The sequence below is a fragment of the Vipera ursinii genome, assembly GCF_947247035.1.
Source record: "Vipera ursinii genome assembly, chromosome: 3".
NCBI classification, from domain to species: Eukaryota; Metazoa; Chordata; class Lepidosauria; order Squamata; family Viperidae; genus Vipera; species Vipera ursinii.
Window position 1 is genome coordinate 13,249,861 of NC_139516.1, and position 16,723 is coordinate 13,266,583.

A 16,723-nucleotide genomic window follows, 5' to 3' on the forward strand; every position below is an offset into this window, starting at 1 on the left:
TCCATCCTTCCGAGGTAGGTAAAATGAGGACCCAGATTGTTGGGGGCAATTAAGCTGACTTTGTAATAATGCCGCTTGGGGGTGTCTGTGTGTGAAAGCCCTAATAAGCAGGCATATACATAGAATGAAGGCTACTGCTAAGCTTGTAAGCCGCCCTGAGTCTTCGGAGAAGGGCGGGATATAAATGGAATTAAAATCAAAATAAAATAAAGGTCCCTTCCAACTTTGCTATTCTGTTATTTTGATGGGTGTTGAGAGACATCTCCTACCAACCAGCCCCTCCTTCCCTCCCTCCCTCCCTCCCTCCGCAGACAAGACCTGTCTCTATCACAAAACCTCTTTTGCATCACAAAGGAACTAAAAAGGAGATCCTACAGAAGAGCTGGGGGGGGAACAGGGTGGCTCAGTGGGTTAGGATGCTGAGCCTGTCGATCAGAAGGTCGGCAGTTTGGCGGGTCGAATCCTGAGTGCCGTGTAACAGAGTGAGCGCCTGTTACTCGTCCCAGCTTCTGCCAACCTAGCAGTTCGAAAGCACGTAAAAATGCAAGTAGAAAAATAGGGACCACTACGGTGGGAAGGTAACAGTGTTCCGTGCGCCTTTGGCGTCTAGTCATGCCGGCCACATGACCACGGAGACGTCCTCGGACAAGCGCTGGCTCTTCGGCTTTGAAACGGAGAAGAGCACCGGCCCCTAGAGTTGGAAACGACTAGCATGCACGTGCGGGGGAACCTTTTACCTTTACCTTTACAGAAGAGTTTATGTGTAGCTCAGGCTAGAACTGTGAAGTCCTGGCTGCTCCGGGGCTTGGTTGTTTGCTTGAAGACATCTCATTACCCAACTAGATACTGGTGATGTTATCTAGTTGGGTAATGAAACTCTGCAGGCAAACAACCAGGTTCAGGAAGCATCAGAGACTACGTGGGAGACTCTGTGTCCAGATGAACATGCTCTGCACAGAACTTCCACAAAGTTTCACCAAACAATCCAAAGAAGCTATCCGTTTATTCGCCCTAAGCGAGACATTTGTTAAGTGAGTTTTTTGCTCCGTTTTACGACTTTTCTTGCCACATCTGTTAAAGTGAATCACTGCAGTGGTTAAGATCAGTAACGCAGTCGTTAAGTGAACCCGGCTTCCCCATTGACTTTGTTTGTCAGAAGGTCACCAAAGTTGATTTCACGACCCCGGGACACTGCAACTGTCACTAATGTGAGTCAGTTGCCAGCTGTCTGAATTTTGATCCCACGGCTTGGGGGATGCTGCAAGGGTCATAAGTGTGAAAAACGGGCATAATTCACTTTTTTCCCACTGCCGCTGTAACTCTGAACAGTCACCAAATGAACCGTTCTAAGTCAAGGACTACCTGCTAAGGATTTTGAGGGTTCTCATCTTCCTCCAAAGATCCAGGCAATGAGTACCTCTCGAAAGTTCAACTGCTGGGCAGAATCAGGGGGGGAAAGGCTGCTGCCCTCTTGTCCAGATTTGGAGGCCACCTACAAGGAACCGCTTGGGGACCCCCAACCCACAGCCATCATGCTGGATCGGAGGAGCTCTAGCCTGATCCTGACCGAGGGATTTTCTGTTCTCTTCTAAAAAGCTTGCTACCTATTTTCACATGTGGTGGACTTGTAGAAATATAAAAGCTTTTTGGATTAAAATTTGGTGGAACATTCAAAAGATTTTTAAGAGAAAGATAAAGTTTTCTCCACAGTTGTTTTTATTGGGTATTGTTGTAGATTGTGATGTTAAAGAAACTAACTTGATGTTGAACATGATAACGGCAGCACGGTTACTGGTGGGACAATATTGGAAGAAGGATAGTTTGCCCACTATAGAAGAATGGGTGTTTAAAGTTTTGAATCTTGCAGAAATGTCTAAGATTTCTGCTTATTTGAAAGATCATTCACAGGAAAGATATATTTCAGTTTGGAGGAGATGGATAAATTATATTCAGAACAAATACGGGACTAAAAAGTTCCATTTAGCTTATGAGTAGATTTTAGTGGGATATTGTTATTGGTACGTTGTTGGTAGTTATGTTAAAAGAGAGTTAAAGCACATTATGAATTTGGTTAATTGTATATTATGCATAATTTTTATTTCGAATATGATTATTGTAACTATAATCCTGTATTTAGCTCGGGGAAGTGGGGGGGGAAAGTGGGCAGGTTTGGGGTGGGGGGGGATTTGGGGATATATTGTAAAATTTTGTTTTTGTAATACTCTTTAATAAAATTAAAAATAAAAAGCCTGCAGTTCCTCCCCAACCCCCCACCCCCAACCATTTCTCTGATCTTCTACATCTGAAGCTTCTCCGACTTTCCTGAAACGACACAAATCCCCCCGCCCGGTGATTCCCCGGCCCAAGGAGGGCCACACTAGTGCAAACTGGGTTCTGCTTTTCCGACGTGCAAGACAGCCACGGGGGTGGGCGTGGGGGGGTGGGAAGGGCAAGGGAGGGGGAAATCCGTAGAGAAGCCGCGCGTGGGTGAGCTTCGGCGCGCGTCCACGTGTACCGCTGCTGTCATTCACGCCCGGTACCCGGTGCTCCTTTATAAGCAGCGGGCGGCCCTCGCCGCAGCCGAGGCTCCCGAATTGGCCGGGAGGGTGACGGTCGCCAGAAACCACCATGCCGGCGCCTCGCCTGCCGCCGGGCCTCGCCCTGCTTCTGCTGCTGCTGCTGGGCGCCGCCGCTCTCCACTTCCAGGAAGGGCAGAGCTGCCATAAGCCCCTGACGCGCAAGCTCGCCGGCCTCCGGTAAGGCAGCGAAACCCCGATCCCTCCGCCTTTAGCCCGGCTGCCGGTTGCCATGGCGCCGGACGTGTTGGTGAAGCGCCTGCAGCTGCGGGCATCCCCGGGAGGCAGCCGGGCCCGAGAGGGCGGCGATCTCTGAAATGGTATAAGGCAGGGGTCGGCAACCTCGGCTCTTTTATGACTCGTGGACTTCAACTCCCAGAATTCCTGAGCCAGCTATGCTGGCTCAGGAATTCTGGGAGTTGAAGTCCACGAGTCATAAAAGAGCCGAGGTTGCCGACCCCTGGTTTAGGCCAATATTATCTCTTGAGTGGCAACCAACTCTCAGGGTTTCCCAGCTCCTCATGACTTTGTTAAGCACTGAAGCTGAAAGAAGCCACCAGGAGACATGGCAGGACCTGTGCTGGCTCAGGAATTCTGGGAGTTCGAAGTCCACGAGTCATAAAAGAGCCGAGGTTGCCGAGCCCTGGTATAGGGTTTCCTGCCTGAGCAGGGGGTTGGACTAGATAACCTCCAAGGTCCCTTCCTATTATTATTATTATTATTATTATTATTATTATTATTATTATTATTATTATTATTATTATTAATTATTATTATTGTTATTATTATTATTATTATTATTATTATTATTATTATTATTATTTGGATCTTGAGTAACCCCCGTCCTCCCGGGCACGAGGCTGGAGGGTTGAGTTGCAAAGTAGCGTCTCCGATCCCCGGGTCAGGCTTCTGGTCTCTCCGGAGCCGGAGAAACAACCCGTGTCCGAAACGGTGCGGAATTGCTCTCAGCCCCGTGCTGAGGTTTCTGGGCGGCTCGCCGTTTCCCCAACTTTTCTGCTGCCAATTATCGGAGATGAGATTGACATCTCCAAACTGGATCCCTCGTAACGACTCCGATTCTATAGCCACAACCCGCTCAATCGGGTTAAAAGGGATGCGTTCGCACATCAAACTTTACGTTGGGTGGAGGGGAAGGAGTTTAACGTGCTGGGTGAACTCTTGCCGTCGGTTACATTCTGATGCTTCGTTTTTGTGCAAGCTCGGTCAACCCGAAGAAGCATCTTGTGTGAATTCAGCCTTTGCGTCCAATAAGGACCCCCCAGATGTGGACCCTTTGAGTGACAGTTGTAGAACTGATTGAAAGCCGTTTGGCTGGGCTGGTTAAATGGATGTGAGAGCAAAGCAAGAGACTTCTGGAATTTGGTCTCCTCCTGGGTCAATCCAGAGCATTTAGGATTTCAGTGTGATCTCGGAAGGCTGTTTAATTTTTACTCAATATGAGCCAAGGAGCCTTCTTGAATGACATTGATGCTACGTGAGCCTGGAAAACACTAAAGGCTTGTCGGGGTGGGGAGGGGGAAAATTACAGGGAGGAAGAAGAGATTTGCAAACGATGCTGGTTAAAAATAAAGCAAAATAAAAAGATTAAAAATACTGGTCTATTGTGGGCACATCCCTATGATTTTCATAGCACCTTGGAAGCAGTTTGCCATTCTGTTCTTGCAAGATGCCTTTAAAAAAGCTTCCTAGTACAGATATTCCTCATGTAGTGATTGCCTCATTTAGTGACTGTTTGCAGTTACCATGGTAATGAAAAAGTCATTTTGCAACTCAGTCCTCACTTGCTAACTTCAAGAGTCTGTAAACCAAAGGAAAGCTGAAGTCGTAAGCGCAGTTATGGTTTCACTTAGTGATCATTTCCCTTAATGACCTAGTTGCCGGCTCCAACTGAGGTCAGGAAACAAGGACCGCCTGTATAGCCTTGAGCTCTGGAATTTCCTCATGGAAGTTCTCCGATGCAGCTACTTCTGTTGCCTTGCTTTCCTGATGGGAAGGATGAAATGAGCAGACTAGTTATTTAGTTCCTTAGATAAGATGTCCATATCGAACGATCAGCGTCATTAAATATATTCAGAGAACAGTGTGGGTGTTTATGCTTGTGTTCATAAAGTGATTTTGTATGTCTCAGCACATCAGAAGCATCAAGGGATCCAACGTAATGGTGTCCCCAAATATGGTACTTATATTTTTGCCCCACTTTCTTTCATTATTGAGAAGGGAAGCTGCCTGTCTGCTCTGAGTAACGAGTAGCCCCCTCCCCCATCTTCTGAGATAGGATTCATTTCTCCCTTTTCATTATCCAATGACTTCCCTGACCTCCATTTTTTCTGTTTAATACAAAAGATTGTGACTGACAGTAAATTCCTTCTCAATCAGCTACTTGATAAGATTGTGTCATCAAGTCAGGGTCAACTCTTAGTGACCACACAGATGAACACTCTTCAGGATGATCTGTGTCTAACTTGGCCTTTCAGATCTTCCAGCAGTGCTATAACCATCCGTTTTGCTGCTGGTTGTTGTCTTCTTCTCTTTCTTTCCATCCTTCATTTGGGTCAGTTATCATGCCTGGTCCTTGTAAAGATCCTGGTTGATGCCAGAAAATTCTGGCTTTGGAAATGTCTAAAAAAAGAATTCATTCTGTGCCTGAAAGTTGAGGGTGTCCTTGCCATGACCACTGGCATAGGTGCAATCGTAAGATGATAATAAAGTACAATTCCATGATTGATAGCAAATGACCAGAGCTTCTTGTCTGTGCCTGCTGGCCCTGTTTGACTCACCTTGTTTGCACACTTTTTTGATTCATATCTTGGTCTTTGATACTTTTCTATTTTGAGTAACTTCCCCATACATTTTGTAACTTTTGTTATTAGCTTGCATGTCTGGAAGACAAGAGAATCACGAGAAGCTTAAGAGACAGGGGAAAAATGAGTAAAATCTTCCCGCAATGGTAGAACATGTTAATTCCCCTTTGCCCCTCCCCCCAAATGGAAAAAAAACTATCAATTGGTTCTCTCTTCTGACACACTCATCTTTCCTCTTAACAGAACCTATGCCCGTCCTCATGAATATTTAGATATTTCAAATCTGCCCAAGAGTTGGGACTGGAGAAATAGAAAGGGAGTAAATTATGTGAGCGCCACTCGAAACCAGCATATTCCCCAATACTGTGGATCTTGCTGGGCTCATGGCAGCACCAGTGCTCTGGCAGGTAAGTAGTTGTTCTACGCTCTGCTTGTTTCCTCTTTCATAAAAATACACTGTGCCTGAATATGGAGGCTCCCTTCCTCTCTATTATCGTTTAACCTTAGTCAGTAGTCCTTCTCTCTGTGGGTTGGATCCTAAGTTGACTTTTTTCAGAGTGAAAGATCAAGAGTTCATGTGAAGTTCCAATTAAACTGATTTATTACTCAACACCTATGCCTATGCACAAGAATCTACTCAAGTAACAGCACTATGTTGGTGTAAGATAAGGGTCAACGGAGTTTAAGAAGGGTTGGACTTAGTCATTTGTGGCTATGTAGAGATTCTAAACTGATTCCTCTTTTGACTCCACTCCCATTTCTGCCATTCCTTCTCCTACATTTTTCTGTTATTTAAAACTGCCTCCAATTTCCACCAGCTCTCCTGCTACTATAACTTTTCCCCAAGCCTAGTCTGAAGAGGTGAATCCTGTTTGATTCAAGGATAACTGATGTACTCCAGGATGGGGTTTTTCAGTGCCTCTTACAGAGTAGGAACAGGGATATGCAACATTGGATCTGTGGTCAGCTTCCACAATAACCACAAGTAGTTCCTTGTCCGACAGGATATCACTTGTTTTTCAATATGTTTTTAATTTCATGGTAAAGGAAAGTTGGCATATTGCAAAGCAACTTTCCTCCACTAGGATGCCCTCCCAATGAGTGGGCTTCAAGAACTTGAAGCATGTCCATTGCTGAGAAATTGTGCGACGTGAACTCTGTACATCTGGAGTCCCCCAGTCCAGAATGGGCAAAATGCTCAAGATACAAATAGACCTCGATTTACGACTATAAGCCATAATTGAGACTGGAATTATGGATGTAGCTCATGCCAGTTGGCAAGTGGGTCATCATGTGACTGACCCAATTTTATAATAACTTTTGTGATGGTTATTAAGTGAACCCATTGTCTGCAATTTGCATTTTTTGCCAAAACCTGGACGTAAATGCTGGTTTCCGGCAAAAATTGTGTCATCCATCCCACCTAAATTAAGTAGCAAAGAAAGACTCCTGGCACATTATTTTTTTTCCTGAGAGTACTGTATACTTTACTGAGAATAAAGTGGTTTCAGATTGTTGCAAGGGAGAATCTGTTGGATTGGTACAAAAATGATTCAATTAAGTTCCCCCTTTTTCCCTGGCCAACCCCTATTATCAGTCAATATCCAGTTAGAAGTTCTCAGGTTGTTTAGGAAATGGCTGCTACATCTGCGCCTTCACCAATTTCGCATTCTTTTTGTCTGACCTTGTTATGACCCAGGTAGGCAAGGCAAGGTAACTTTAGAGAGTCCTTTAGTGCCCTCATGAAGTGCTCAACAGCCCTCCAATGACCAGTAAGACACACTATCCTGAAGGCAGCCACCCTGTCCCCAAACAACTGCCCAAATAACAACAACAACAACTGATTACAAAGCTAGAAATGACAGAGTTGCTAAACTAATCCACTGGGCATTGTGTAAAAAACACGACTTGCCTGTGTCCGAAAAGTCGTGGGAACATAGGGTGGAAAAAGTTGTTGAGAATGAGAGGGTGAAGATCTTGTGGGACTTCCGAATACAGACAGATCGCCATTTGGAACACAACACGCCAGATATCGCAATCATAGAGAACTGAAGCGTACAGTTGATTGATATCGCTGTACCAGGAGATGCCAGAGTCGAAGAAAAAGAACTGGGGAAAAACTACAAAATACCGTGACCTGGCCATCGAAACTGCGCGATTATGGATGAAATGTGTAACAGTGATACCCATTGTCATTGGGGCACTGAGAACTATGTCCAAAAACTTTGCAAAATATATCAAGAAATTGCAGCTTCCTGCAATAACTCCAGCAAAGCTACAAAAAACTGCACTACTCGGAACAGCTTACATTTTAAGGAGATACCTGGTTGATACCTAGGATGCTGGCAGCAACCCGTGTCAACCATTAGTGCCAGTCAATTTGAGTGTTCAGTTGACTGAGTTTCATGTTTAATGAATAAAAGTTTTATAATAATAATAATGATGATGATGATGTTGGATGGGACCTTGGAGGTCTTCTAGTCCAACCCCCTGCTCAGGCAGGAAACCCTATACCATTTCAGACAAATGGCTGTCCAGTCTCTTCTCAAAAACTTCCAGTTTTGGAGCATTCACCGCTTCTGGAGGCAGGTTGTTCCATTGTTCTAACTGTCAGGAAATATTACCAGGAAAGTCTAGGCATAAGACACATGACAATCCTTGGGGCAATGACAAGGTACAAGGCAAAGGCAGTTGTGAAGGTCAAGCAAAAGCAAGGGCAAAAGCAGTCCATAATGCTAGGGCATGTCAAAAGGCAGTCCTCAAAGCAAGGCAAAAAGGCAGGAGTCAAAGCCGGGGCAGTACAATCCAAAACAAGCAATTGTTCCTGGCAAAGATTAACTCCCCATAGCTTCTCCTTAAGTTACTCCATCCCAGATGTTCCTTGTGAGGAGGAGTGGACTTGCAGCCCTTCTCTGAGCTTGCCTTACGCTCTGCTCTCTGTGCCCTTGGATCAAGTGGAGGAGGCAGCTGTCCCTCATCAGAGGAGATTGCCCACCTAGCAGCATCACTGCTTGTCAGCAACCGATCCTCCCCCCTTGTCTGTACAGGCAGGCAGCTGTCTATCTGGTCGACCACCTCCCCCAGGCCCCCGGGACAGCATCGTCGTCAGCCCATGCCAAGGGAGACGTGCCATCCCTGTCACTTCCATCTTCTCCTCCTCCTCCTCATCTGAACCGGGCTCCGACGGGGCCATGACAGACCTTGCGCTGGATTGGTGCGACTCACTGTCAGGACCAACACGGCTTCATTCCCACCCCCACCCCCATCCTTCCCCCACATTCCAATCTCTCTCTTCCCTGCCCACTGTAAAAGTCAGGCTAACAAGCTGCAATACGAAGCTAGAAGCAGAACTGCAGCCATGAGACATTGTGAATCATGGCCACGTGTCTGTGAGACACTGCAAATGCGGGCTGGTTGCCAAACACCTAAAATGCAATCGTGCCCACAAGGGTGGGCTGGGGTGACCATTGGAACTTCAAATCTGGGTAATAAGTACCTTTTGGGGGATCCATTATTACTTAGCATCCAATCATAACTCAAGGACTATGCAATTTTTTTAAAAAATAAGTAATGGGGAGAAATTTAAAAAAAGTCAAAATGATGGCGGCAAGTATGTGATTGAAGCCCTACCTCCTGCAAAAAAAGGGGTGGGGGGACTTGGATCAGGCAGGTGCCACCTGGAATATTTGATCCCTTCCTAGGCTTGCCATCATGGGAATGGTCCCACAAAGGCCCCAGTATTTTTTTTTGAAAGTAAAAGTAGCCCATGGGAAGATGCCACCGGGATCGCTATTTTGTAGGCCCACCTGGACATAGTTTCAAAGTCAAAATGGGCCCCTTCTCCCCCAAAGGCTGCCTGCTCGCTTTTTCCCCATAAGTCCAGAATGCTGAAGGCCCCAACCCATGCCATACGTCAACCATCTGCTCCTTCTCTCTCTCAGATCGCATCAACATCAAGAAGAAAGGCACCTGGCCTTCTGCTTACCTCTCAGTCCAGCACGTCATTGACTGCGCCCAGGCAGGGACCTGTCACGGTGGAGACCATGTAGGCGTATGGGCGTATGCTCACCAGCATGGCATCCCTGATGAGACCTGCAACAACTACCAGGCAAAAGATCAAAGTGAGAGAACGGGGCAGCCCTGACCTTAACCTTTTCCCCTTGCAACTTGAAAATATGCTCACCTCTGTATCTCCCTCCTTTTGATCTCCATGTGTTAATGTGAAGCTCGGCAGTTAGAAATCGGCTCCAGGGGGCCTTCATCTCCATCCCACCCGTAGAAGCTCTGATGTAGCCCTCCATGGCAAGGTGGTTAGAAAGAATAGGGGATATGATCCCAAAGGTCTCCAGGTTGTTTAGATGTAGCATAGCTACCAAGCTTTCTGAGTCATGATCAGTCACGATACTCTTGGAAGTATCTGTGGAATAGCTTTCTCCCACCAGTTTGATGTAGAGATTAAGGTGGTAGATTAGAAACAGGACACTCTGAGCGCTAGTCTTCCCTTAGGCCTGGAAGCAGTGGGGTGACTTTAGGCCAGTCTCAGCCCAACCCATCTAATAGGGCGGTTGTTGTTGGGAATATACTATAGGTGCAGATATGTAGAGACCATTTCCATAGAGTATTTAAGAATACATTTTCTTGTTTTAACCAGATAACGCTCTCATAGCTATACAGATTTAAATATATATTTAAAGAGAAGTTATCTGCTACGAACTCCACGTAGGTGTTGGGATGGGCATCTGGCCAGGAAACACTCAACTCAATTCAGTCGCCCTGACTCCACTCCAAATAAATGGGATTAAAGGGTCATAAAAAGATCTATATATTTCTTTTTACAAAATGTTAATCCCTTTTATTCAGGGATAGGTAGGTGGGGGGAGGGGGCGGGGGAGGGAGAGAGAGAGAGAGAGATTTGCTATATTTTTATTTGCCACTTTAAATGGGGAGTGGGCTGAGTCCTTTTGAAGGCAAGCAGGTGATTCATCCAATTGTCAGGACATATGTTTAAATATATCTATATCATCTATCTATCTATCTATCTATCTATCTATCTATCTATCTATCTATCTATCTATCTATCTATCTATCTATTCATTTCATTGTTCCCATCTTTTGGGGGAAAGGCAATTTTCTGGAGCCAAAATTCTTTTTGGCTTTCATAGAGTGCAAGAAATTTAACCAATGTGGAACGTGTACTACCTTTGGAGAATGCCACGTGATAAAAAATTACACCCTCTGGAAGGTTGGAGATTATGGAACTCTCAGCGGTCGAGAAAAGATGATGGCGGAAATCTATGCAAATGGACCAATCAGGTAAAGCAATGCATGCTTTATGCTAAGGCTCAAGATCAGTGTTTCTCAACCTTCACAAGTTTAAGATAGGATAGCTGGGGAATTCTGGGAGTTGAGGTCTGCACACCTTAAACTTCAAGGTTGAAAGACACTGGGTAATATGCGGAAGCCTTCATGTAATTGATTATTTCAGTTGATCTGTTATACTTTTTTGTGGGGGATGCCTTTGGATAAGTGTGGATTGCTGGAGACTGCCTGAACTAGTCCCTGCAGTTTTCTTGGCAAGATTTCAGAAGTGGTTTGCCATCGCCTGCTCTCTGGGGCTGAGAGAAAGGGACTGGCCCAAGGTCACCCAGCTGGCTTTCTGCCTAGGTAAAGGTAAAGGTTCCCCCGCACATGTGGGCTAGTCGTTTCCAACTCTAGGGGCCGGTGCTCATCTCCGTTTCAAAGCCGAAGAGCCAGCGCTTGTCCGAGGACGTCTCCGTGGTCATGTGGCCGGCATGACTAGACGCCAAAGGCGCATGGAATGCTGTTACCTTCCCACCGTAGTGGTCCCTATTTTTCTACTTGCATTTTTACGTGCTTTAGAACTGCTAGGTTGGCAGAAGCTGGGACGAGTAACAGGCGCTCACTCTGTTACACGGCACTCGGGATTTGACCTGCCAAACTGCCGACCTTCTGATCGACAAGCTCAGCGTCCTAACCCACTGAGCCACCGCGTCCCTTTTTTTTCTGCCTAAGGTGAGGCTAAACTCCCAGTTTCCCAATTTCTAGCTTGATGCTTTTAACCATGGCCTCAAACTCTCTGTTAGACCTAACATATCTAGGCTACAAGAATCAGGATAACCATTAAAGGCAGCAAGGAGTTTACATTTTCTATGTAAACTGGAAGTATACTAGCAAAAGCAATTAATTAATACTATTAAACTATCTTAAATCATTGGGAAGGAGAGGAAAGAATTTTAACCATCAGATTTTGGATTCTGATACACTCATAGTTCAATTTATTAAACCTAAGGCATTCTACTAGCTTAAAAACCCTAGAATAATCCAATAAGAGAGTTTGGGCTAATATGTATAGGCATGCAAATTGCAGGCTAATAAACCAAGGAGGTTCCCAGGGAAAGATTGGTAGATGGTTTCAGAGGAGGTTCAGCAGGCAAAAGAAACACCTTCAAATCCTGCCTGAGCAGGGGTTTGGACTAGAAAACCTCAAAGATCCCTTCCAATTCTATTACTACTACTACTACTATTGTTATTATTACTGCAGGGCTTGAATTTATTTTGTATATGGCATTTATAGAGATCATGCAAAAAACTGATACGCAACACTAATAAAACTCTTTATACACAAACACAAATATACCTTTAAGTGGGGGGTGCGCACACACGCACGTACAAACAGAGTACAGTACCTTAAATTAAGGTAAAAATCATGATAAAAATCACCATAATATGGAGCCATAGAATTGCAATGCGATAGAAGTTATAATTCAATATTTAAGGAAGCTAATCATCTAGCTCATGGGTAGGCAACCTCGGCTCTTTTATGACTCATGGACTTCAACTCCCAGAATTCCTGAGTCAGCTGCTGACTCAGGAATTCTGGGAGTTGAAGTCCATGAGTCATAAAAGAGCCGAGGTTGCCTACCTCTGATCTAGCTGCTTCTTGGTGTGGCTGCAATGAGGTCATCCTGGGTGCCTTGAAATTTCCTGACAACATATTCTCGAACTATATGTGTTATTTTTTCTTCCGATGCACCACAGTTGCATTGTAGGTTCTTGGCTATTCCTTACTTTATGAGCTATTTTATTAATTTATTTATTTTTATCCTACCTTTATTACTTTATAGGTAATTCAAGACAGTGAGCATATATAATACGCCTTTATCCTCCTGTTTTCCCCACAACAGCTAGGAAAGCTCAGGATTGTAGAGAAAGTTACTGGAATTCTTTCCAACTCTTAACCACAGTATTGCTCTTGATCAAATGACCAGAAGGGAGGGGCTCTAAAAGGGAACATCTGGTAGGATTCTGGCAGGCTGCCCAGTTGCCTCTTCTACTGCATTGAGGGAATTTCCCAGGAGTGTTTTGTTCCTCAACATTTGGCCAAACCTTGCCCATTTTTAAACATGATTTTCTTTTGCTGGCTGTCACACTGAACTTGGTCTTGTTTGGGTCAGTTTTTCAAGAGTTATTCTGCTAATAGATGGAATCTTTTTATGTACTTTCTTTCAAATATCCCAACAGGTTGGAAAGAATAAAACCATTGCAGAAGAAACCTTTTCTGTGTTGTCAAGAAATCTGCACGGACAGAGGTCCATATTGTACTCCAGTGACAAACCCAACTTCTTCAAATCTATTTTTCCCCTTCTTGCAAAGATCCAGATTCTGAGCTCCCACAGCTAAGGATGGACTTAAACCTTAAAATCAGCCTGACACCTTAATCGCTACACTACACCGGCTCTCACTAAATCTGACCAAAATCAGGCTTTGTGATTGGATAGTGGTCTTCATCAGCGTGTCTAAAGCTGTTCGTTTCAGAAGTTTTCATCCTGAAGGTTTTATTCTTGCCTTTTGTTTTCATGTAGTTGTGGGATCATGGCCACTTCCAAACTGGATGCATACACTGGAGGCCTGTATGAAGAATTCAGCATCTTGCCTATAATGAACCATATCGTCTCTGTTGCTGGTTGGGGGGTAGAAAATGGGACAGAGTATTGGATTGTCCGGAACTCTTGGGGAGATCCCTGGGTAAGGAAGACACGATACCATCAATCTATATTATTATTTCTTAAGTATTTAACTGGGCGGGTGAAGTTCCCTGCTTGGTTTATTTATTTATTTAGCGTATGGCTGTTCACACACAGTGTGTGAAGCCAGGAGATCCTCGCGGATGTCTGGCTACCAGTCCGTCTGTTACTCATTTAGCACTATCCAGGAGGCACGTGTGGCTTAAGGTTTGCCACGGACACGAGTAACTTTGCCCCCCCCCCCCCGCTTGGTATGGCAGGCTATAAGCATTCCAGCTGTGAAATATACCAACAGGCTATATAGGGGTTGGGTTTAGTTAAATCTTTATAGATACGTCTTTGACTTAAATAACTATTAATGTAGTGACCATTCAAAGTTACAATGGCACTAAAATTACAAGCAATTTTCACACTTCTGGCCATCTCAGCATCCCCACGGTCACGTGATAGAAGATTTGGCTGTTTCGCAACCAGCATTCAATTACAATGGTTGCAGTTTCTGGGTCATGTGATCATCCTTTGTGACCTTCCCAGACAGGTTGTGACAAGGTGGGTCAATAGGGGAAACTGGATTCCCTTAATGACTGCATGATTAACAACTGCAGTGATTTTCTTAATTGTTTTTGTGGCAAAAAGGTTGTAAAATCAGTGTGACACACTTAACAACAGAAATTCTGGTCCCAATTGTGTTTGTAAGTCATGTTACTTCATTATTGGGGTTTAGGAAAAGTTACTTCTGATTAGATGTAATTCTCTATCTTGTAATGCCCTATCTTGGACCCAGATCACAGTTCATGATTTAAAATATTTTTAAGGTGCTACCTTAACACAAGACCTTAATGCTCTTACGTGAATGTGTGCAACTAACGTCTTTCAGGGAGAGCGTGGCTGGCTTCGGATCGTGACCAGCGCATATAAAGATGGAAAAGGAAGATACTACAACTTGGCTTTGGAAGAGGAGTGTGCTTATGGAGACCCAATACTCACCTGAATTTGCCACTGCACTTTCTTTGACTGGTGCTTTTGGAGATTTTGATATAAAGGAAAAGATCCTGCAAAATGCACTCTTCTTAAGAAAGAGGCCGTGCTATGCAGTAGCATTTGAAATATTGATGATAAAATATTGCCTTAATTCAGTATTTCTTTTTAAATGATGAATAAAGATAAAGGTTTCTCCTGTCCAGGTGTGTTGGATCTAGGGAGCAGTGCTCGTCTTCATTTCTGCTGAGAGAGCCGGTGTTGTCCAAAGACATTTTCTGTGGTCATGTGGCCAGATTGGCTGTACACCAAGGTGCACAAAACGCTGTTAACTTCCCACTGAAGTGGCACCTATTTATCTACTCGCATTTGCATGCTTTTTAAGGATGGACGCTCACCCCATCACACGATGCTCAGGTCTTGAACTTCCAATCTTCTGATTGAAAAGCCCAGAATCTTAACTGCTGGGCCACCAATATCCACTCCCAAATCGACATCTGTTTATTGGGTATCACAGAAAATAAATGCCAGAAAGTTTGCTTTCTTCTTGAAAATATTCACCAGTTGTCATCTGTGCATTGGCAAAATAAGATACACATTTGATGCTGGGGGTCCTACATCCCAAGGTTGTAAGTCATGATGGTGATAAAGCAAAATGTCACGGCATGAAGTAAGGCAGGTATTTAGGTAATTAGCAGCATATTGTGCAGAACCACAGAGGCCTCAGGCGCAGAAGCCTCAGGCGCTCCTCAATTACTGTTCTCATCAACTCTGGAAACCTGACAGGAATGGGCTTTGTGCCACGGAGGCAGGAGAGCTCTTGTAGTGTCACTTCATTCAGCACCTACAAGGATATGCAGAGTTATTTCATTCAACACTTGGCATATTAGGTGTTTCTAAATTAAGGGCTATTACTTATATTACTGGCTGCTTTAGCAAAGTCACAGAATACTGCTTATTCAAAAGGAACAAGTACTGATTTATCTGCAAAAGCCAGGACTGTTTTTTGTCCTGTTTCTGTTTTTTTCTCTCTTGCAAGTATTTGAAAATGCAAATCCATTTAACGCAAACATTTCATCAAGTTAAGAAAACAATTTCTCAAGGAGTAAGAAATGAGCAATTAATTTGAGCTCAAAAATAGCACAGTAGGTGGTAGATGGGTGCTCACAGCATGGTCAAAAGTGCCCATGAAGGATCCTATATCTTACTATCCTAATAAATATTTTTAAAAATCCTTTTCTACAATATTTGGATCTGTGGTCTTTCAAAGTTTCTGATGCTTTCAACTTCTGCTGCCACCTGTGCATTGTTTTGCCTTGTAATTAATTTTTTATTCACTTTCAGTTCATTTTTATGGTCTATTTCTTGAAACATAATTTCCAAAATAGTCGTAAGACTACTTCTTTTTGAATCTCGGTCTGTTGTGGGCATTGTAAATCCCCATTAAATCACAGTTGGTATCTGCAAAAAGTATGATAAAAACAGTAAAAACCAAAAACATTTGCTTCTTTTTGTTTAAAATTTCTATAAAGGTAGTCCTTGACTTACAACTATTCATGTAGTGACTATTTGAAGTTACAGCGGCAGTGAAAAAGTGACTTATGACTGTTTTTCACACTTAGAACCACTGCAGCATCCTCGTGGTCAAAATTCAGATGCTTACAACTGGCTCATATTTATGAGGGGGTTATGTTCCCCTTTTGTAACCTTGACAATCAAAGTCAATGGGGAAGTCAGATTCACAAGTGTTACTAACTTAACAACTGCAGTGATTCACTTAACAACTGTGGCAAGAAAGGTCATAAAACAGGGAAAAACTCACTTAACTGTCTCACTTAGCAACAGAAATTTTGGGCTCAATTGTGGTCGTAAGTTGAGGACTACCTGTATAATGTGCCTGTTCATAAGAGTTTCTGCTGAAGTGTTTCTGGCTTTCAATTTTACCTATAACCAGTGCTTCCCTGACTTTTTTCCTCCATTATCCAAAACTGCTGATCAGAAAGTCTTCATCCAACTTTGAGGACTCAAGATGAAGTAAAGTCCCTTCCTTTAGCACCTCAAAACTTTGACCGGTTGCTAAACAAAATGGTCATAACTTGAGGGCAACCTGTATTAGAAAATCACTGAATTGACCTTTTATGTTATGTCAACAAATCCCCACTGGTAATTTCTTCAATGTTTGCCTTAATAAAAATACTTTGGGAAAGTTTTTAAGTGTATCTTTCTTTCTTTTTCTTTCATATAGCAATTTTTAATTATTATTTTTTTAAAAAATTAAATTAAATTAAACGTCCCTGTTACG

General features: G+C 43.7%; 1 protein-coding gene and 1 long non-coding RNA gene across 4 annotated transcripts; one reads left to right on the top strand and one right to left on the bottom strand.

The window, feature by feature from the left end:
- The first annotated feature begins 2,301 nt into the window (after positions 1-2,301).
- LOC310639387 (cathepsin Z-like) lies at positions 2,302-14,624 on the top strand. Of its 2 annotated transcripts, XM_083361051.1 has the most exons (6): positions 2,462-2,756; positions 5,642-5,805; positions 9,340-9,519; positions 10,561-10,711; positions 13,282-13,444; positions 14,321-14,624. In XM_083361051.1, the coding sequence occupies exons 1-6, from the start codon at positions 2,629-2,631 to the stop codon at positions 14,432-14,434; spliced, it is 900 nt and encodes a 299-aa protein (XP_083217177.1). In that variant the 5' UTR covers positions 2,462-2,628; the 3' UTR covers positions 14,435-14,624. The 2 variants fall into 2 exon arrangements, with proteins under 2 accessions (XP_083217178.1, XP_083217177.1); XM_083361052.1 differs by lacking the exon at positions 14,321-14,624 and having other exon boundaries at positions 2,302-2,756; positions 12,941-13,298.
- LOC310639388 lies at positions 4,177-10,551 on the bottom strand. Of its 2 annotated transcripts, XR_014492293.1 has the most exons (4): positions 9,582-10,551; positions 9,384-9,499; positions 5,375-5,476; positions 4,177-4,580 (listed from the first exon to the last, which is right to left on the bottom strand). It is a non-coding gene; the product is annotated as an uncharacterized lncRNA (long non-coding RNA). The 2 variants fall into 2 exon arrangements; XR_014492294.1 differs by lacking the exons at positions 9,384-9,499; positions 9,582-10,551 and adding an exon at positions 7,311-7,506.
- Positions 14,625-16,723: the final 2,099 nt, after the last annotated feature.